This window comes from Chrysochloris asiatica, unplaced genomic scaffold (assembly GCF_000296735.1).
Source record: "Chrysochloris asiatica unplaced genomic scaffold, ChrAsi1.0 scaffold00187, whole genome shotgun sequence".
NCBI classification, from domain to species: Eukaryota; Metazoa; Chordata; class Mammalia; order Afrosoricida; family Chrysochloridae; genus Chrysochloris; species Chrysochloris asiatica.
In genome coordinates, this window is record NW_006408705.1 from 1,852,940 (window position 1) to 1,876,692 (window position 23,753).

General features: G+C 37.6%; 1 protein-coding gene across 2 annotated transcripts in view; it reads left to right on the top strand.

Moving 5' to 3' along the window:
• Positions 1–23,753, top strand: part of CLGN (calmegin) — an 84,509-nt gene that overhangs the window by 57,588 nt on the left and 3,168 nt on the right. The window contains exons 9-14 of one of the 2 annotated variants that reach the window (XM_006872219.1): positions 8,429–8,542; positions 8,664–8,814; positions 10,097–10,312; positions 11,533–11,658; positions 16,466–16,625; positions 20,297–20,400. In XM_006872219.1, the coding sequence (XP_006872281.1) occupies positions 8,429–8,542; positions 8,664–8,814; positions 10,097–10,312; positions 11,533–11,658; positions 16,466–16,625; positions 20,297–20,400 (871 nt within the window). The remainder of the gene's footprint in view (positions 1–8,428; positions 8,543–8,663; positions 8,815–10,096; positions 10,313–11,532; positions 11,659–16,465; positions 16,626–20,296; positions 20,401–23,753) is intronic. The other variant, XM_006872220.1, reaches the window with a different exon arrangement.

Consider the following 23,753-nt stretch of genomic DNA (forward strand, 5'->3'; position numbering starts at 1 on the left):
TGTTAGTTTTATTGTATTACTTTGTTGTCGTTCAGTGCTGCCCAGTCACTTCCTACTCAGAGTGACATCCTACTCAGATGTACAACAGAAAGAAACATCGCTGGGTCCTGGGCCATCCTCACAATTGCTACTACGCCTGAGCCCATTGGTGCTGCCACTGTGCCAATCCATCTCACTGGGAGTCTCCCTCTTTTTCCCTGTTCCTCCATTTTACCAAACAGGATGTCCTTCTTTTGGTGCTTCCCAATAATATGTCAAAAGTATGAGAGAAGAAGTTGGACCATCCTGGCTTCCAGGGATCATTCTGGTTGTATTTCTTCCAACACAGATTTATTTGTTCTTCTAGCAATCCATGATACCTTTAATATTCTATAACATCATAACTCAAATGCATCAATTCTTCTATGGTCTTTTTTATTCATTGTCCAACTTTCACACGTGTGTGAGGCTACTGAAAATATTGTCGCTTGGGTCAGGTGCATGTTAACCATCAAACTGACATCTTTGCTCTTGAACACTTTACAGTGGTCCTATGCAGCAGATTTGCCTAATGTGGTATGTCATTTCCTTTGTTGACTGCTGCTTCCGTCAGTGTTGATGGTGGACCCAAGCAAAGTGAAGTCTTTGAGAACTTCATTCTTTTCTCTGTTTATTGTGATGTTACTTATTTTCCCAGTTGTGAGGATTTTTGTTTTCTTTACATTGAGTTTCAACCAATTCCAAAGGCTGTGGTCTTTGATCTTCGTCAGTAAGTATTTAAGTTGTCTTCGCTTTCAGCAAGCAAGGTTGTATCATCTGCATATCGCAGGATGTTAATGAGTCTTCCTTCAATCCTGATGCCACTTTCTTCTTCATTTTATCCAGTTTCTAAGATTATTTGCTCAATTTACAGATTGAATAAGTATGGTGGAAGAATACAACCCTCGCGCACATCTCTCCTAATTTTAAACCATCCATTGTCCCCTTGTTCTTTTCGAATAACTGCCTTGTGATCTATGTACAGGTTCCTCATGAGTATGATTAAGTGTCCTGAGATACTCATTCTCCATATTGTGGTCTATATCTTGTCGTGATCTACGCAGTCGAAAGCTTTTGCGTAGTTAATAAAACACAGGTAAACATCTTTCTGATATTCTCTACTTTCAGCCAAGATCCATCTGCCATCAGCAATGATATCCCTTGTCCCACTTCCTCTTCTGAATCTGGCTTGTACCCATGGCAGTTTTCTGTCAATGTACTGTTGCAGCCAGTTGCAGAATGTTACTTGCATGTGATATTGTGATATTCTTGATATTCTTGATTTCTGCATTCCTTTGGGTAACCTCTCTTTGGAATGGGCACAGATATGAATTTCTTCCAATCAGCTGGTCAGCTAGTTGTCTTCCAAATTACTTGGCCTCCAGTGGTACCTCAGTTTGTTGAAAGATTTCAGTTTGCATTCCATCAATTCTTGGAGCCTTGTTTTTGGCAATGGCTTCAGTGCATATTGGACTTCTTCCTTCAGTACCATTGGCTCTTGATCATGTGCTACCTCTTGAATTGGTTGAACATCAATTCCTTTTGGTACAGTGACTCTATTTAGTCAGTCTTCTTTTGATGCTTTCTGCATCATTCAATATTTTGTCCAAAGAAGCCTTCAGTATTGCAAGTCATGGCTTGAACTTTTTTCTCAGATCTTTCAGCTTGAGAAATGCTGAGCGAGTTCTTCCCTTTTGGTTCTCTAATTCCAGATCTTTGCCCATTTCATTATAATATTTACTTTGTCTTCTCAAGCTGACCTTTGAAATTTCTGTTTAGCACTTTTACTTCCTCATTTCTTCCATTTGCTTTAGCATCTGTGCTGGAGAGCAAATTTAAGAGACTCTTCTGACATCCATTTTGGTCTTTTCATTCTTTCTCACTTTTTTAATGACCTTTTGCTTTCTTCCTATATTATGCTCTTGATGTCACCCACAACTCTTCTGATCTTTGATCTTCAGTATCTAATGCATCAAATCTGTTCTTCAGATGATCTCTGAATTCAGATGGGATAAGATGTCAGCTTGAGGACTAAGGTGCGCCTGACCCAAGCCGTGTTATTTTCAATAACCTCACATGCATGTGAAAGTTGGACAGTAAATAAGGAAGACCGTAGAAGAATTGATGCTTTTGAGTTATGGTGTTGGAGGACAATATTGAAAGTACCATGGGCTGCCCATAGAACCAACAGATCTGTGTTGGAAGAAGTGCAGTCAGAGTGCTCCTTGGAGGCCAAGATGGTCAAATGTTGTCTCTCATACTTTGGACCTATTGTCAGGAGGGACCAGTCACTGGAGAAGGATATCATGTTTGGTAAGTTGGAGGGTCAGAGAAAAAGAGAAAGACCCCCAACGAGATGAATTGGCCAAGTGGCAGCATCAGTGGGCTCAAGCGTGGCAACAATAGTGAGGTTGGCCCAGGATTGGGCAGTGTTTCGTTCTGCTGTACATAAGGTCACTATGAGTCGGCACTGACTCAATGGCACCTAACAATAACAGTGTTCAAGGTCATAGTTTGGCTCTTGTAGCCTTCTTTTCATTTTCTTCAGCTTCAGCCTGAACTTGCATATGAGCAATTGATGGTCTGTACCACTGTCTGCTACTGACTTTGTTTTGGCTGATGAATTGGAGCATTTCCACCATCTCTTCCCAGAAAATGTATTCAATTTGATTTTGTGTATTACCTCTGGTGAGTTCCAAGTATATAGTCATCATTTATGTGTTTAAAAAAAAAAAAGTTTTTGCAAACTGCTATCATATGATCTCCAGAATAATTTCTATCAAAGGTCATATTTTCCAACTACTAATCATTCCTCTTTATTTCCACCTTCTGTATTCCAATCATAAGTATTATCAATACTTCTAGATTGATTTCATCATCACTGGCTTAGTGGTTGGTGCCTAAATTTGAATAATTGTAGGGGTATGGATATAATCCTATCACAGACAGCATTGTACTTCAAGACAGATCTTTAAATGTTCTTTTTGATGATGAATGTTATGCCATTCCTCTTCAGTCTGTCATTCCTAGCATAGTAAACCACTACTGCATGGGATATCCTATCCATCTTTATGCATTCCATTTCATTTTTTACAGTTTCCAATTTTCCTACATTCATATTTTGTACATTCCATATTCTGATTATTAATGGATGTTTACAGCTGTTTCTCCTCATTTTGAGTTGTGCCCCATCAGTAAATGATGATTCCCAAAGCTTTACTCCATTCACGTTATCACAGTCAATTCTACGGTCTTTCTTATTCACTGTCCAATTTTCACATGTATATGAGGTTATTGAAAATATCATGGCTTGGGTCAGGCATACCTTAACTGACATCTTTGCTCTCCAACGCTTTAAAGTTCTGGGTCATAGGGATGTAGATGTTCAACTTTACCAGTTATGGCTCATTTGTTTTCCAAACTGTTTGCATAAATGTGTTACTTTTCCCAGTAGCATTGAGTCACCACTGATTTACATCCTCTTCAGCATTTGCCTTTATCAGACATATTTTTGCTATTTTTCCAAGCATGATGTCCTTCTTCAAGGACTGTTCTCTTTCGATAATATGTCCAAAGTACAAGAGATGAAGTCTTGCCATCCTGGCTTCTAAGGAACATTCTGACTGTACTTCCAAGATAGAAGTGTTTGTTCTTCTGACGGTCCACGGTGCTTTCAGTATTCATCACCCACATCATAATTCAAGTGCATCATTTCTTTCACGGTATTCCTTATTCACTGTTCAACTTTCACATGCATATGAGGTGACTGAAAATTCCATTACTTGGGTCAGTAGTACCTTTATTCTCAAACTGACATCTTTGCTCTTCAACACTTTAAAGAGGTCTTTTGCAGATTTGCCTAATGCAATACGTTGTTTGATTTCTTGGCTCCTGCTTCCATGAGTATTGTCTGTGGATCCAAGTAAAATGAAATCTTTGCAACTGTAATCTTCTCTCTATTTATCATGATGTTATTTATTGGTCCAGTTGTATTTCAGATTTCTTTACATTGAAATGCAATCCATACTGTTTGCTGTGTTCTTTGATCTTTGTCAGTATTTCTGGTTCTCCTGGTTTTCAGCAAGTGGAGTTGTGCCATCATCTCTTCCCGCAGATGTAGTCAGTTTGATTCCTGTGTGTCCATCTGGTGAGGTCCATATGTATAGTACCTGTGTATGTTGGTGAAAAAGGTAATTGCGATGAAGAAGTCATTGGTCTTGCAAAATTCTGTCATGTGATCTCCATTATCATTTCTATCACCAAGGCCATCTTTTCCAACTAATGATCCTTCTGCTTTGTTTCCAACTTTTGCAGTCCAATCATCAGCAATTATCAATGTGTTTTGATTGTATGTTTGATCAAATTCAGACTGAAGAACTTGGTAGAATTCATCAGTTTCATCATCTTTGGCTTTAGTCATTGGTACATAAATTTGAATAATAGTTGCATTGACTGGTCTTCTTGTAGGTGTATGGTTATTATCCTATCACAAACTGATTGTATTTCTTGCTAGATCTTGAAATGCTCGTTTTGACAATGAATGCAATGACATTCCTCATCAATTTGTCATTCTCAGTAAACTGTATGCTTTTCAGTTGGAAATAATGAATATCTCTCCATATCAGCTAACTAATGTCTGAGATGTGGCTCTTTATGTGTTCCATTTCATTTTTGAAGTCCTGGTATGGTGCTGCTGAGTAAGCACTGGATTTATTGTTGCAAATAACTTTCTCCAGTTTGTGCCTTCTCTTTTTTAAAATTTATTTTCTTTGTATGTGGCATCTGTAATGAACAAATATTCTTAATTTTGTTATTTTGTTGTTGTTGTTAAGTGCCATTGAATTGATTCCAAGTCATAACAACACTTTAAAGGGTTTCTAAAGAGCAGTTAGTGGACCACCAACCTTGTGTTTAGCAGTCCGTTGTTTATCCTACAGGACTCCAATTTTGATATAGTAAAATGGAACCATTACCTTTTATGATGAACATACTTTGCTTTGTTTAATAAACTCTTTCCTGAGCTGAGCTCATAAGTGTGTGCTTATATGTTCTTTTAAGTTTTAACTTATTTAGAAGCTATTGTTGCATGTACTTTGAGGAAGGGATTTTTTTTCATTCAGACATTTTTTGGTTCCAGTGCTATTTGCTGAATAGTCAGTTTCTTTCTCAGTGACCTGCATTTCTGGGGGTCAGAGGAGCTCTGGTAGCGTAGTGGTTACGAATCGGGCTGCGAACCTTAAGGTCAGCGGTTCGAAACTACCAGCCGCTCCGCGGGAGAAAGATGAGGCTTTCTACTCCCGTAAGGATTTACACCCTCGGAAACCCTGTACAGGGTCGCTATGGGTCGGAACCGACTCAACGGCACTTAACAACAACAACAACAATGTGTCTTATCTATCTGGGCTTCCTGTTCTGCATCATTGGTCAGTTTGATATTCCTGGGTCCATGTCTTAATAACTAGTTTTTAAAAATTACTTATTTGTACATGATACTTTAGAAATTTTCTGGGTGCTTTTAAGTGGTTGTTCATCCATATGTAAACCTTAAAATCTTGCAATGTGTCTTATAAGCCTTTTTAGAATGTTAGTAGAAATTTCATCTATAAATCACTTTGAGGAAATGTGACACTGTCAGAGATAATGAATCAGCCCGACTATAAGCATGGAGCTTCAGTTATTTAGGTCTTCTTGAATGTGTTCAAATAAAAAAGGTGTTACAGTTTTTCCCCATAGATAGATAGCTGAAACATTTTAGATTCATACTCGGTACCTTACTTCTGGTTGCTTTTGTTAAGTGCTGTCTTTCAGAAAATTATTTTGTTCTGGTTCAAAAAGTTGTTCTGTATATATGGGTTTCATAAATATTCATCCAGCTTGCTAAATTCTCCTGTCATGTCTTATGTCTGTAAATTCTTTCATGTTTTGTATATAGTGAGTCACATCACTTGTTACTGATACTTCTGTTTTTTTTTCCTTTCCAGCCCTTAAAAGGTAGATTAGCTGTTCTTATAGTGCTGGATAAGACTTGCAGAAAAGTGTTCATCAAAAGTTGTAATGATAGACTTGTTGGAATGCTTATGATTTTAAAGAAAATACCTCTGATTTCTCACCATTAGAATGATTGTGTCTGCATTTTTATTAGGAAAGCACATGCTTTACCATCATTGTAGGCTGAGAGGTTTGTTTTTTTTTTTATCACAAATAGATTTTGAATTTTATCAAACAGTTTTTTAGTACCCAGGCCCCTGGTATAGTGCTGTAGAATCAGCACTGAACTGCAAAACCACAAGGTTGTCAGTTCAAATCCACCAGCTGCTCCTTGGAAACCCTATACAGGGCCACTATGAGTTGGAACTGACTCGATGGCATTTCACAACAGCATAATAACAATCTCAATTTTTTTTCTCTTTAATATGTATGTCTATGATGCTTTAACTATGCTTGCATTCCTGTGATACATCTAACTTAGTCATGAACCATTTTTATTGTTTCTGGCAGTTTGATTTGATCATATTTATTTGATAATTTTTGAGTGAGGCTGTCAAGCAGTTTTATATCCAGGTTATAGTGCCTCTTAGGATGAGCTACGAAGTGTTCTGTTTTCTGCTCTTATCTGGCAGTTGATCTAAACTAAAATCCAGCTGGGCCTTGACTATTCTACATAGGAAACCTATTGATTCAATTATTTAGGATGGTGGTAAATTCTTCATGGTTTTTCATATTATTTCTTTAGTCAGTTTAAGTTGGTTAATTTCTCCCACCCCCCAAGAAATTTCCATTTGTCTATGTTTTAACATATATTGACAAAAATAGTTTATTTTATTTTGTATTTTTAATCTGTGCTTTATCCAAAATCACAAATATCTTTTGTTTGTAATATTGTTTGTTTGAAAGAACCAGCTTATGACTTTGACTTTCATTCTTTCTCTCTATTGAATAAATCCTCTTAATTATTGCTGTACATGTAGATGTAGTTTCTATGAGCATATTCTGCTCTTTTTCTAACTTCTTACATTAGAGTCTTATCACCTTGATTTTGACCCTTACCTTTTCTAATATAGGCAGTGAGCACCATACATTTCCTTTTAAGAATCTTATATGTTGTTTTGTCTGCTGCATTTCACAAGTCCTGGTGACTGTATAAAAGTTCTTGGGTGGTCAAATGGTTTGCACTTGACTAGTAACCTAAATGGAGCCTGATGTAGCATTACAGATAATGCACTGGACTATGAAGTCTATTTGAACCACAGGGTCAGCGGTTCAAGCTCACCAGACGTTCCTTGGAATCCCTACACAGGGTCACTATGTCGACTTGACACCATGTAACAACAACAACAACATTAACCTAAAGGGGGGTGGTTCACATTCAACCAGCTGTGCCACAACGAAAGCCCTGGTGATCAGTTTACATAAAGATCACAGCTGAGCAAACCTTATATAACACTTGCACTCTGTAACACGTGGCTCCCCGTGACTCAGAATTGACTCAGTGGCAAAAATGTGTTTATTGTTCTGGTGGGCTCTAACTGCCAACTTTGTGGTTTACAGTCCAGTGCTTGTGGTATAGTGTCACTGTATCTATATATGTGTATAATTTTAAATATTATTTATTTCTAAATGTTACATTTTCATTTTAATTTCTTTGTATTTGATTTATAAATGCTATAATATTTTTATTTTCAAAATGGAGTGCTTTTATGTCTTTTCATTGTTGTCTAATAACCTAGTTTCTTTGTGGTCAGAGAAATTAGCCTATCTTATGCCAATTTCTTGAAATTATATACTTTCTTTCCTAGTTAGTCAGTGTTTTACTGTCCCATGTGCTAGGATAGTACTGATGTGATGCTATAAGACAAAGCACTGAACCAAAAGGTTCATTTGGACCGTAAAGTCGGTGGTTCAAGCTCACCGGCTGCTCCTCGGAAACCCTATACAGGGTCGCTATGAGTCGAACCGACTCAATGGCACTTAGCAACAACAATCATCTGTATTGGGGATGCATGACTTTGTAGAATAAGCACTGGACTTCAAACCACAATGTCAGTGGTTCAAGCCCATCAGCCGCTCTGTGGGAGAAAGATGAGGCTTTCTGCTTCCACAAAGATTTACAGTATCGGAAACCCTATCCAGGGCTACTAACAATCGGAACCGACTCGGCGGCTTTTAACAGCAACATCTGTCTTAAAAAAAGCAAGAACGTACACCTATGTGCATGTATTCAGAGAGTGCAGCGACAAGTACTTTACATACAAAATTGACTCATGTAGGTAGAAGAGTAAGTGGATGAGAGATGGGGAAGGTAGGAAGCAGAGACGCAAAAGGGCAAGAAATACCTTGTTTTATCAAATTCTGTAGTTTACAACATGTTTTTCAAATAATTAATAATCAACATAAAATACTTTCTTAACAGGGATGAAAGTGAACCTGCCCAAATAGAAGATTCAAGTGTTGTTAAACCTAATGGCTGGCTTGATAAGGAGCCAAAATTTATCCCAGATCCTAATGCTGAAAAACCTGTAGACTGGTAAACATTCTTCATCTTTCAATGCTAGTTTCGAGCATTTCTCTCTTACTTTTTAGTTACTAGTACATGACTGACAGGAGAGATTCAAAGTCACAATTTTTGCTTTGTTCCATCTCCTAAGGAATGAAGATATGGATGGAGAATGGGAAGCACCTCATATTCCTAATCCAGCATGTCGGATTGGATGTGGTGAATGGAAACCTCCCATGATTGACAACCCCAAGTTCAAAGGAATATGGAGACCTCCAATGATTGATAATCCTAATTACCAGGTAATAATCACTTGATCGAATCCCATATAAAAATTTAAAATCTTGTAATTTTTAAAATATACATCTGGTTACTAATAAAGTTATGTTAACATTTAGAAGTTTTAGATTTTCAGTAGTATACATGAGCTATTATTTTGACAAGCCAAAGATTCTATACCCCAACTAATTTATATTTGAAAAGTAAAGCATTCTTTAATTTTCTGGGGGAATAAACATAAAAACTTCAAGCTAAATCACTTCACAATATCTTCTTCCCTAGTAACCAGTTAATACTTACTGTGGAAGAAAGTTATAGTTTAGAAGCAAAATACAAGAAATGAATTCTGATCAAGATGACCTACGTTGTATATTTTAGTAAAGTAAAATACCTGTACTTAATATGCTCATTTTCTGGCATTATTAAAATATGGACTTTTTTTTTAAACAAATAGCATTGTGAGTGCTTTGTTTTTTAAATTAGAAATTCCTGTGTTATTTACTAATTTTATCTTTTGAATTACTCACTGACATTTTCCAGCTTTATATTCTACATATACAGTTATATATCCTAATTGCTCACTAGAGTTTTTCTTTATAGTGTTTATCAGAAAATATTATTATATGCTTTTTTTGGTTGCTTTTTAAATTTCCTGGTTATCTCCCTTGTTAGACCTTAGGGTCTGTAACCCAAGAACAGTATCTGTATTGATCACCACATCCCTAGCATCTGGCATAGTGTACCGGGCACAGAGTAGATACATTTGAGGGTGAGGTGAGTCAGTGAGAAACAAATAGTTGAATCTATCTGATTTGCTTGACAGTTTAATAATTTTAAATATAATGGAACTTTTCGTGTGAATAGTTTTTCTGAGGAGGGGCCATAGTCAGTTTGAGATACCTGCCATGAGTATATGTTAAAAGGAATGGCTCCATTTTTGTCATACATTTGTCTCTGACTCAGGCAATTTTAATGCATCTTGCCTTGAGTAAGCTGTACTAAAACATGAAAGGTCTGTGTACAGTAGTAAGCTTGTGAAGTTCAGTTACTTGGTTGTCAGTGTGTCTTTGACTTTTCTGAAGAGTTTCAAGGCAGTACTTTTCACAAAGAACATTGTGTACAGAATAAGAAGAAATAAGATTTTATTTCTAAAGAATAATTATGAGAATTAGTATCAGTAAGAGTCCCCCCCCCCCAACCCCCAATTAGTGTTGCTAAATTTACCCAACAGTTACTGTTACTTGGGTAGCATTGATAATGAAACAATTTCATTTGAAAATGTCTTCAATTGTTTTTTTCTCCCAGGGAATCTGGAGTCCTCGAAAAATTCCTAATCCAGATTATTTTGAAGATGATCATCCATTTCTTTTGACATCTTTCCGTGCTCTTGGTTTAGAGCTTTGGTCTATGACCTCTGATATCTACTTTGATAATTTCATTATATGTTCAGAAAAGGAAGTAGCTGATCACTGGGCTGCAGATGGTTGGGGCATGAAAACAATGGTAGCAACTGCTAACGAGGTACGGTATCAGCTCTAGTGGTAGTAATGTAACTCTGTGTAGTTGTAATAGGACTTGATCCTTTTAAAGGTAAATATTTGTGCAGCAATTGCTGAATGCCAAGGAAATGTCTGAATATATTTATGTAGACTGATTATTTAGCTTTCTTGGCTACATTATGATACAGCTTCAGTATAAACTATATAAAGGACTGTTTATGGATATCTAACTTTTCATTTTATTCATTAAATTATAATAAATTTAATTCAATCTCATATCTTACCTCAGCAGTCTCTTTGCTAGTGACACTGCTTAGTATCTTTGTCACCTTGCAAATGCATACCTTAGTGGTAAAAATAATATAAATATTATACCTCATTCATTTTAAATAGTTTTTACTTAGACGAGTACAGAAAAAAAATTAAATTTAGCATTATAAAATTGTGTCTCAAGTCTTACATAGAAAAAAATAAAGCTAAAATACTGTGACACAATGCATCTTAGAGAATATATCTTTAAGATGAATTAATATAAAGAAAAAATTATACCTTACATTTGCTTTCTTTGAACAGTAGCAGAAACCATCAAAAGGACAGGTAAGGATAGAGGGTTTCATATTTTGGAACTCTTCTAATATGTTTGAGGGTTTGTGATTTTATTTCAGTTAGAAACGGTTTCTTTACTGAGGGTGAGGTGTGAAATTTGTTTGACATATAAAAGATAAAGCACAATAATACTGACATAATTTCACGATTAACTCCTTTAAAACTACAAAATCAGTTGTACACTTTTAAATGAGCCAGTTAAAACACTCATAAAGAATCATTCTATTCTGATAAATCATCATTATTCTTGCTGATAATAATTTCATTCACATAATGACATATCTTCTACTGCAAAGTTGTCCTCAGTAATGCATGGTAATAATTAAAAGACATGGACTTTATAAAGGACAATGTAAATTCATTGCCACTGAATTGATTTAAACTCATGGAGACCCTGTGTAGGTGGATCAGCTGGTGGGTTTGAACTGTCAATGTTGTGGTTAACAGTCCCATACTTTTTTGACCAGGGCTCCTTAAGTATAAGGTTGGCGGGGGGTGAGGGGAAGGCATATTTTTGCTTTTACAAGTTCATCATTCATTAATGTGAAATGCCTACGTAAAACAAATGTTTTTGTAGGCTGTATTTCCCAGGTGGGGTTGTGAAATCTGAATTCTGGTTTCCTACTTCTTCTACAGCCTGGTGTACTTAAACAGTTCATGGCAGCTGCTGAAGAGCGCCCTTGGCTTTGGATCATTTACCTGGTGATAGCAGTGCTGCCAGTGGTATTAATTACTTCATTTTGTTGGCCAAGAAAAGCAAAGGTAAGGAAAATAAATTTCCATCAACTTTTAAATAAATTTTCTTACTGTTCATGGGTTCTTTGAATTGTTTAAGTGATTTCTAAAAGTAATAAACTGCTCAACAACAAAAAGACAAACAATTCAGTAAAAAAATGGCCAAAAGACGCTTCACCAAAGAAAACATTCAGGCAGGTAACGAACACACGAAGAGTTGTTCACAATGCAAATCAAAGCTACAGTGAGATAGCATCTTACCCCTGCAAAACTGATACTGACCAGAAACCAAAACAATACAAATGCTGGAGAGGCTTTGGGGATATTGGAACTCTTATACACTGGATTGTAAAATGGTACAACCACTGTGGAAATACGGCATTTCCTGAAATATATATACAGATTGCTAGATCTTTGGGTGAAAATACCCAAAGATCTAGCATTCTGTCTGTATATATATGTGTTGTTGTTATTAGGTGCCATCGAGTACTTTCCAATTCATAGCGACCCTATGAATTTTTCCTGGGAGCAGCTAATGGGTTTGAACTGCTAACCTTGCAGTCAGCAGTCTAGTGCTTATCAAACAATGCTACACCAGGACTCCATATATGTATGTTGTTGTTGTTAGGTGCCATTGAGTCGGTACTGACTCATAGCGACCTTTGCACAACAGAACAAAATACTGCCCCGTTCTGGGCCAACTTCACAACTGTTGCCTCGCTTGAGCCCATTGATGGGCTCTATCTATCTCGTTGGGGTTCTTCCTCTTTTCCTCTGACCTTCCACCTTACCAAACATGATATCCTTCTCCAGTGACCCTCCTGGTCCTTCCTGACAACATTTCCAAAGCATGAGAGACAAAGTTTGGCTATCCTGGCCTCCAAGGAGCACTCTGGCTGTACTTCCTCCAACACAGATCTATTGGTTCTTTTGGCAGCCCATGGCACTTTCATTATTCTCCTCCAACACCATAACTCAAATGCATCAATTCTTCTATGGTCTTCCGTATTCACTGTCCAGTTTTCACGTGCATATAAGGTTTTTGAAAATACCATGGCTTGGGTCAGGCACACCTTTGTCCTCAAGCTGACATCTTTGCTCTTCAACACTTTAAAAATGTCTTGTGCAGCAGATTTGCCTAATGCAATATGTCATTTGATTTCTTGACTGCTGCTTCCGTGAATGTTGATCGTTGATCCAAGAAGAATGAAATCTTTGACAACTTCAATCTTTTCTCCATTGATAAGAATGTTGTTTATTGGTCCATCGGTGAGGATTTTTGTTTTTTTTTACATTGAGATGCAATCCATACCAAAGGCTGTGCTCTTTGATATTCATCAGTAAGTATTTTAATTCCTCTTCACTTTCAGCAAGGGAGGTGGTTTCATATGCATATCACAGGCTGTTAATGAGTCTTCCTCCAATCCTGATGCCACATTTTTCTTCATATAACCCAGTGTCTCAGATTATTTATTCAGCATACAGCTTGAATAAGTACGGTGAAAGAATACAACCCTGTCACACACGTTTCTGAATTTTAAACCATTCAGTGTTCCCATGTTCTGTTCAAACAACTGCCTCTTGGTCCATGTACAGATTCTTCATGAGCACAATTAAGTGTTCAGGAATACTCATATTTCATAATGTTGTCCATAGCTTGTCATGACCACACAATCAAAAGCCTTTGTGTAGTCAGTAAAGCACAGGTAAATATCTTTCTGTTATTCTCTGCTTTCAGCCAAGATCCATCAGACATCAGCAATGATATTTCTCATTCCATGTCCTCTTCTGAATCCAGCTTGAACCTCTGGAAGTTCTCTGTCAATGTATGCTTACGGCCGTTTCTGAATTACCTTTTAGTATAACTTTACTCGCATGGGATATCCAATGGTGTCCGCATTCCACTGGGTCACCTCTCTTTAGAATGGGCACAAATATGGGTTTCTTCCAATCAGTCGGCCAGATAGTTGTCTTCCAAATTTCTTGGCAGTGATGAATGAGTGCCGCCAGTGCTGCCTAACTTTCTTGAAAGATTTCCATTTTTTATTCCATCAATTCCTGGTGCCTTGTTCTTTGCCAGTTCCTTCAATGTGCCTTGGATTTCTTCCTTCAGCATCATTGGTTCTTGTTCATATCCTACCTCTTGAAACGGTTGAACAGCAACCATTTCCTTTTGGTACAGTGACTCTGTGTATTCCTTCCATCTTCTTTTGATGCTTTCTGCATCATTCAGTAATTAGCCCAGAGAATCCTTCAATAATGAAAGTTGAAGCTTGAATTTTTTCTTCAGTTCCCCCAACTTGAGAAATGCTGAACCTGTTCTTCACTTTTGGTTTTCTGACTCAAGATTTTTGCACATTTTGTTGTAATATTTGACTTTGTCTTCTTTAGCTGACCTTTGAAATTTTCTGTTCAGCTCTTGGACCTCCTCATCTTCGATTTGCTTTAGCATCTCTACACTGGAGAGCAAGTTTCAGTGTCTCTTCTGACATACATTTTGATCTTTTCATTCTTTCTTGTCTTTTTAATGACTTTTTGCTTTCTTCCTCTATGATGTTTTCTTGCTGTCATCCCACAACTCTTCTGGTCTTCGGTCTTTAGTGTCTAATGTATCAAATCTGTTTTTCAGATGATCTCTAAATTCAGGTGGGATACATTCAAGGTCATATTTTGGCTCTTGTGGACTTGTTTTCAATTTTCTTCAGCTTCAGTTTGAATTTGCATATGAGTAATTGATAGTCTGTTCCACAATCTGCCCCTGGCCTTGTTTTGACTGATGATATAGAGCTTTTCCATCATCTCTTTCCACAGATGTAGTCAATTTGATTTCTGTGTATTCCATCTGGGGAGGTCCAGGTGTACAGTCATCTCTTATGCTGTCTAAAGAAAGCATTTGAAATGAAAAAAATCACTGATTTTTCAGAATTCTATCATGACCTACAGTATCATTTCTATCCCCAAGGCCATATTTTCCAATTACTCATCCTTCCTCTTTGTTCAAACCTTTGCATTCTAATCACCAGTAATGATCAATACATCTTGTTTGATTGTTAGATCCATTTCAGATTGAAGAAGTTGATAGAATTATCCTATTTCATCCTCATTGGCTTTAGTGGTTGGTGCGTAAATTTGAATAATAGTGGTATTCACTGGTCTTTCCTGTAGGCGCAAGGATATTATCCTATCACAGACAGTGTTGTACCTCATGACTGATCTGGATATGTTCTTTTTGATGATGAATGCAACACCATTCCTTTTAAATCTGTCATTCTCAACATAGTAAACCATGTAGTTTTCAGATTCAAAATGGCCAACACCTGTCCATTTCAGCTCACTAATGCCTACGATATCGAGGTTTATGCGTTACATTTCATTTTTTACAGTTTTCCATTTTTCTTGATTCATACTTCATACATTCCATGTTCCGATTTTTCAGTGGATGTTTACAGCTGTTTCTCTTCATTTTGAGTTGTGCCCCATCAGCAAATGAAGGTCCCGTGGGCTTTTCTCCCACAGGCTTTACTCCATTCGTGTTATCACGGTCAACTCTACTTTGAGGAGGCAGCTCTTCCCCAGTCACAATTTGAGTGTCTTCCAACCTGAAGGGCTCATGTTCTGGCACGATATCTGACAGCGTTTCTCTGCTATTGATAAGGTTTTCAGTGACTAAATATTTGGAAGTAGTTCGTCACTCCTTCTTCCTAGTCTTTCTTCGTCTGGAAGCTCATCTGAAATCTGTCCACCATGGGTGACCCTGCTGGTATTTAAAATACTGGTGGCATAGCTTCCAGAATCACAGCAACTCACAAGCCACCACAGTACGGCAAACTGACAGATGAGTAGGGATATATATATATACACACACACACACACACATATGTCCATTTACATCACTGTTGTTATTATATATATATATACACACACACACACACACACACACACACATATATATGTTGTGGTTAAGTTTTACTTCATATATATATATGTTGTGGTTAAGTTTTATTTCATATATATATATATATATATGTTGTGGTTAAGTTTTATGTTTTATATATACATATATGTTGTGGTTAAGTTCCGTCGAGTTGGTTCTGAGCCATAGCTACCGGAGAATCGGCTGGTGAGCTTGAACCACCAACATTGAGCTTCAAACCGACTTTGCAGTCCAGCACATTTGCTAATGGTGACCCCACCAATCACAGCCTCTTCTAGCCTGAGACCAGAAGAACTACTTGGCCACCATTACCACTTCTCTGATCAGGGACACAATAGAAAGTCCACATAGAATGGAAGGAAAATGTTGAATAAAATGCAGATTCATAGAAGAAAAACCAAAGTTACTTGACTACTAGAGACTGGAGAAAGAAACCCCATAGACTCTCCCCCTAAGGTGCCATTTTAAACTGGAGATGAAGCCCCTCCTGCATATAATAAATTGGCTTATAAAATGACACCCATGAGAAATGTGCTTCTTAGAATCATCATCTTATTGAGACAAAATGGGCAACATTTGCCTAAAAGCAGACATGAGAAGTCCAGGAGGGGCAGGGAAACTGCAAGTGTGGAAGCGGGAAAAAGGCTGGAAACGGGGAGAGTGCCGAAACTTTGCTGGAATAGCAACCAGCATCATGGAACAATTTGTGCATTAACTGTTGAATAGGAAACTAATTTGACATCTAACCTTTCACTCATAATATAATAAAATATTACAAAATAGTAATGAGCTAAGTTTTTACCGATAGTTCACTATGTATTTGTTAGTTATTGAAAAAAAACCTACTTTTAAAATAGTGCTTTGTTTTTAGTAAAAATTTCTTATGTTAAACCACCACAGAAAAAAATTGCAAATGCAGGGTATAAAAAAACTGACATATGTAAACCACAAACAAAAGGCGCCCTAGAGCAAGAAGTGAAGGAAGAGAAAGCAGCCCTGGAGAAACCAGTAGATACGGAGGAAGAAAAAAAGCAAAGTGATGGTGAAATTCTTGAAAAAGGTAAGATGTTGATGGCAAGTTACGAGGGCCCTAAGCATGGCTTCTCTAAGAACACCAACTGTTTTGTGTTTGCCAGACTCGTACCATCTGAAACCCCAAGAATGCAGGACTGTGGGAACAATGAGTAACAATTCCTGACCAACCGGGTATTATGCCCTAAGCCAGGCACCCTCACTTTACGGTGTTTTCTGTCTCCTAAAAAAAACAGACTTAAATGTAGGCGGACTTCAAATTATGAATGGGAGTCATTCCTGTGTCTTTATGCTTTTAAGTGGCATTTGTAGCTAAATGTGGTTCTTATTTAGCCTTAACTTAGTTCAGGAAGAGCTCTAGTGGTAAGTGATTAAAGAGTTAATTGCACATCAAAGGTTGGTGGTTTGAACAAACCAGTGCCTCCACAGGAGAACGATGTGGTAGTTTGCTCCTATAATAATACGCAGCCTTGGAAACCCTAAGAGGAGTCAGAATGGACTGATGGCAGTGGGATTGGGTTGGGGTTTTTCAGGTTAGTGCAAGAGAAAACCAGAAGCCTTTTTAAAAATTTAAAATCTGTACATACAACAAGTGAAGGTGAGTGTGCTCAAGAATTGGTTTCAGACAGAGCAGTTCTACTCTAGCCTACAGGGTTGTTATGATCTGGAATGGACTCTACTAATGTGAATTGGGTTGGTTCATTCAAAACCGGAGGGGGGTGGGTGGGATTTACATAATATGAAAGAAGAAATTGTCAGCAAGTCAGATGTTCATAACTTGGGGATTACCTATATTTATATTGTTCAGTGACCTCAGAGCCTAGAAATTATGAATTCCATGTATGCCATAACTTTTTGCAAAGACATTTCTTGCTTCTGAGAATGTTGAAGATGAAACATAAGGTATCGACCATGGCCTTTGTAGAACATTATTAGATAAGAGGTGCTTGATTGCAGCAAGCAAGTTAGCACGTCTTCCAATGGCTGATTTTATAAGGTAGTTTATCATAGAATAAATAATTCATGTCCTGAAAAGAGTGCTGAATCATATGTCCCCTTCCATCCTATACTAAACTTGAACTGAAGAACTGAGACTTTTTAGTAGCTTTCCAATGGAACTTCGTTATGCACATTAGAGAAAGAAAGAAAACTAGTGATATTTGGTGATAGCCTAGTTCCAAGCCAGGCTCCAGACTGAGCTCTTCACAATTTAAATTCTACTTGAAGTATTAATTTTGTTAGTAGATGGTAAAGAAATTGATTGGAAAACCAGTTCTCTTTTTGTTATTTTTTAAATAAAAAAAAGTGTCTTGTATATACAAATACATATACACACGTTTATATATCAGAATCTCTAAAACACGAGAAGCCTTATTTTTGTCATATCTTAATACCTAGTATACTGATATAGTAATAACACTATTTAGAAGGCATGTATAGATACCTTCCATTGGAAAATTTAAATAGCTGATGGTTTGTCAACTTCCTCTTCCCCAACCCCACCATTGTTGCAAGGTATGCTTGTTAACTTTACATAGACTCTTCTTGTTAGCTGCTATGGAGCCGGGCCCCAATTCATGGCACCACCCTTCACAATGAGCAGATGTAGATTCTAATTCACCCTGTACCATATCAGTTGCACATTGAATTGTTACAATTGTTAGAGTTTTTTCATTGGCTGATTTTTGAAAGTAGATCACCAAGCCTTTCTTTCTGGTATGTCTTTGTCTGGAACTTCTGCTGAAAATTGCTTCACATCAAAACAACACATAAGCCTTCACTGACATAAGGCTGATAGCTGGAAATTGAGCCTGGGTCTCCCTCATGAAAGGCAAGAATTCTGCCACTAAATTACTGATGGCTTACTTAGCTTCTGTTGTTACTGTTTTTAGCTGCTCTTGAATGAGCACAAGACTTTAGGTGACCCCATGCACATGGAATTAGACCATTATGGTCCAGAGGATTTTTATTGGCTTTTTGGAAGTAGGTCACCAGGTTTTTTTCATAATCTACCAACTGGTCCTCAGAAACCCTGTGCAGGGTCACTATGAGTTTGAACCAGCTTGAAAGCACTGAACAACACCACCAATGTCTTAGTCTGAAATCTTTGCAGAAACCTATCCACTATAGGTGATCACGCTGGTATTTACAATAACAATGGCATGTCTTTAAGCATCACAGCAACACACAAGCCATCACCTATACAAACTGAGAGACCAGTGGTGGTATATTGCTCCTGTTGTTTAATGCTGTCGAGTCAGTTCTGACTCATAGTGATGCTGTATAGGGTTTCTGAGGAACAGCTGGTGAGTTTGAACCACCGACCTTTTAATTAGCAGTCCAGTGCTTATCACTGCAGTGCCACATTGCTCCTTTGTTGTGGTTGTTAGGTGTCATTGAGTCAGCTCGGACTCATAGTGACCCTATGCACAACAGAATGAAGCGCTGCCCAGTCCTGCACCATCCCCACCATTGTTAACTCTTGAGCTCACTGCTGCTGCCACTGTGTCAGGCCATCTCATTGTAATCTTCCTGTTTCATTGACCTTCCACTTTACCAAGCACGATGTCCTTCTCCTGGAACTGGTCCCTCCTGGTAACATATTCAAAGTATGAGAGACAAAGTAGCCATCCTGCCTCATTGGGCACACTTGATAGCTTTGGTAATGATAGTGACAGAGTTGCATATTTGGCTAAATAGAACCCAAAGAAAGATCAGTAATTGGAAAAAATATAAGAGTATACTTCGTTGTTGTTGCTAAGTGACATCGAGTTGGTTCCGACCCATAGTGACCCTGTACAGGGTTTCTGAGGAGGGGCTGGTAAACTTGAACCCCTGACCTTGCAGTTCAAACCAACCTTGCAGTCCAGTGCATTAGCCCACAGTGCCACACTAGAACTCCATAATAATAATATACTCGTCGTTGTTGTTAAGTGCCGTCACATTTGTTGTTGTTGTTAAGTGTCGTTGAGTTGGTTCTGACCCATAGCAACCCTGTATAGGGCTTCCAAGGAGCAGCTGGTGAGCTTGAACTGCTGACCTTGTGGTTCAAAGTGACTTTGCAGTCCAGCACGTTAACCCACAGTGCCACACCAGAACTCTGTTCTGACACGTAGCGACCCTGTTCAGGGTTTCTGAGGAGAAGCTGGTAAGCTTGAACTGCTGACCTTGTGGTTCAGAGTGACTTTGCAGTCCAGCACATTAACCCACAGTGCCACACCAGGACTCTGTTCTGACACAGAAACTCTGTTCAGGGTTTCTGAGGAGAAGCTGGTGAGTTTGAACTGCTGACCTTGTGGTTCAGAGTGACTTTGTAATCCAGTGTATTAACCCACAGTGCCACATCAGGACTCTCCTAATAATATAATTAGCATATTTGAGGGTAAAATAGCATATTAAAGAGGAAAAGATCACCAAAAACCAAAGGAAATATGACAAAGACAAAACAGGAAAAATGATATATTTGTTGATTTTCATATGACATACAGTTATTTAGTAATTCTAAGTCATAGCCTTTATCTCGCATAGGATTACTTAATTATAAAATGTGGTAACAGTGTTTGTGATTAAAACATTTTTTAATTGAAGAAATTGTTTTTAAATACTCATATTTAAATAAATTCTTTTATTATACTTAAATTTTAGCAACAAAATTCTAAATTTGTTGAATTTTTGCTTTTAATAAAATCTATATTCTAGAAGAGAAAGGTGATCAACCGGAAGAAAATAGTGAAGAAGAAATTGAAATCATAGAAGGACAAGAAGAAGGCAATAAATCAAATAAATCTGGATCAGAAGATGAGGTAAGCAGAAAATAAACTATTTCTACATATGATTGCTATCCACTAAAAAATTAATTCAATAAAGACCACAATCTGGTTTCTGAAGAATGTTTTGCTGCATTTCTTCCAGCTTTCAAAAGCCAGATATTTCATAATTCTAAATATTGTTTTTTAAATACCTCCATAAAAAAGGAAAGAACATGTAATATAATAATGTTTATTGAGAGTTTGTTGGTGTTAGGTGCCGTCAAGTCAGTTCTGACTCATCGAGACACCATGCACAACAGAACAAAACACTGGCCGGTCCTGGGCCATTGTGACAATTGATCTTACATTTGAGCCCATTGCTAATGTCACTGTGTTAATCCATTTCATTGGGGGTGTGCCTTGTGTTCACTGACACTCCTCTTTACCAAGCATGTTGTTTTTCTCCAGGCACTGGTCTCTTCTGATAACATGTCTGAAGTATGAGAGACGATGTCTGGCCCTCCTGGCTTCTAAGGAGCATACTGACTGTACTTCTTCTCAGGCAGATTTGTTTGTTGTTCTGGCAGTCCATGGTACTTTCACTGTTTTTCTCCAAACCACAATTCAAAAGCACCCATTCTTCTTCTGTCTTCATTTATCCAACTCTGACATGCATAGGAGATGATTGAAAAAACCATGGCTTGGATCAGGCACACCTTAGTCCTCAAAGTGGCATTTTGGCTCTTGAACACTTTCAAGAGATTTTTGGCAGCAGATTTCCCCAGTGCAGTATGTCATTTGATTTCTTGATTGTTGCTTCCATGAGTGTTGATTGTGGGTCCAAGGAAAATTAAATCTTTGACAACTTCAGTCTTTTCTCCATTTATTCATGATGTTACTTATTGGTCCAGTTGTGAAGATTTTCATTTTCTTGGCTTTCATCAGTAAGTATTTTAAATCATCTTTGCCTTCAGCAAGCAAGGTTGTATAAACTGAGTTTCGTAGATTATTAGTCTTCCTCCAATCCTGATGCGACCTTCTTCATATACTTCATCTTCTTGGATGATTTGCTCAACACAGAGATTGAATAAGTATGATACACCCTGGTGCACACTCTTCCTGATTTTAAACCGTTCAGTATCTCCTTGTTCTAACAATTTCCTCCTGGTGTATGTAGAGGTTCCTCATGAGCACAATCAAGTGTTCTGGAATAGTTGTTCTTTGCAATTTTATACATAGTTTACCAGTCAGAAGCCTTTGTATGCTCTCTAAAGCTTGCTAAATGCTGAACATTTTCTCTCCATTTGGTTTTCTAACTCCAGATCTCTGCACATTGCATTATAATATTTGACTTTGTCTTTCTGAGCTGCCCTTTGAAATTTTTGGTTCACCTCTTTTCTCATTTCTTTAACCTCTCGATTCCCTAGAGCCAATTTCAGAGTCCCTACTGACATCCTCAAGGAGCTCTGGTAGCGTACTGGTTACGAATCGGGCTGCTAATCTCATGGTCAGCAGTTAGAAACTACCAGCTGTTCTGTGGGAGAAAGAGGAAGCTTTCTGCTCCCGTAAAGATTTACAGCCTCGGAAACCCTGTACAGGGTCGCTATGAGTTGGACCCGACTTCACAGCACTTAACAACAACAACAACTGACATCCATTTTGGTCCTCCTCAACCCCCGTCTTTTTAATGTTCTTTATAACATCTTTTTAATATTCTTGATGTCATCCCACAACTCTTCCCATCTTTGGTACTTAGTGTCAAACACATCAGATCATTCTTCACATGATCTCTAAATTCAGGTGGAACATGCTTAAGGTCATATTTTGGCTCTTGTAGACTTCTTTTAATTTTCTTCTGCTTCATTATGAACTTGAATAGGAGCAGTTGGTGGTCTGTTCCTGTCTGTCCCTGACCTTGGTTTGGCTAATAATATGGAGCTTTTTCACCATATTTAAAATACCAATAGCATAGCTTCCAGCATCACAGCAACATGCAAGCCATTACAGTATGAAAAACTGAAAGACAAGTAATTGGAATAAAAGAGATTATACTTTGCAAAATATAAACTGAGTCTTATCTGTAAAAATTGATTTCATCATTATTATATTGAAACTTACAAACATATATATTTAAAAGCTAACCTTGATTATTAGAAGATAGTTTCCTTTATAACTATCATAAAGGCATTCTTACTCTCTCAAATTTTAATGTCAGGTTTTGAAATATTTCATTAGGTAGTTTGTTAGCTGATACACATTTTCCTAATCATTTAACAAACTGATTTTTCTCCATTAACTTGCTATGCTTACCCTTCTTTGCATTATGATATAAAATGGACCTTTCCAAAATGACATTTTTTTACTCAATTGTTATGTAACTAGAAATCACTCAGGGTGTAATTCAGAACCAAAGCTCTCTTTTTTTATCCATCATATATGCAAAACCTGTTTCATGTTTTTCTGTTGTTTAGGTGCCCTCAAGTCAATTTTTGACTCCTAGTAACCCCATGTGATAGGGTAGAAGTGCCAAATAGGGTTTGGGAGGCTATCATCTTTATGAATGAAGATCCTGGTTGGGTTCTAACAGCCACCGTTTTTGTTATCAGCAGAGTGCTTTTAACCATTGGAGCCACTAGGTGCCTTACATTTCTCTAGATACAAATTTTTTAAAAGCTATACCATCATACTCCACGTAGTCAAAACCTTAACCCTTCTATTATTTGGTGTGAAGTCAGATAGAAATACAGTCCCGACTGGCATATGCATGTGATGATATAAACTACCTTTCTCCCTCTCTTATCTATGTTATTATAACTTATGTATAATATTAACTAATATCATCAGCCCTGCTCTGCTGCTAAGATAAGCACTGGGCCACAAGGTCGGTGGTTCAAACTCACCAGTCGCTCCTTGGAAACCCTGTACAAGACTGCTGTGAGTTGAAACTGACTCGAGGGCACCTAACAACTATATATATCATGTCATTTGACTGTTACAACTTATTTTAAAGGATTAGATGTATTAGGGTAAATCCAGAAGTGTTGTCACTAGTGTTCCAATTCATGCATGCATGGGTTCATTCCAAATAAACTACATTGAAACAGTTCTCTGGAATGAGTGAATGGCTTCAGACAAGTTCCCTCAGTAATACTCTTGTCTTAGTATCATTGGTGGTGGTGGTGTGCCTTGGAGTCGATTTCGACTCATAGCAATCCTGCATCGTTTTTCCAAGGCTGTAAATCTTTACAGGAGCAGAAAGCCTCATATTTCTCACAGAAACTGCTGATCCTGAGGTTAGCAGCCCTACTTGTAACCACTATGCTACCAGAGCTTGTTGTTGTTGTTGATAGCTGCCATCGAGTCAGTACTGACTCATAGCGACCCTATGTACAAAAGTACGAAACACT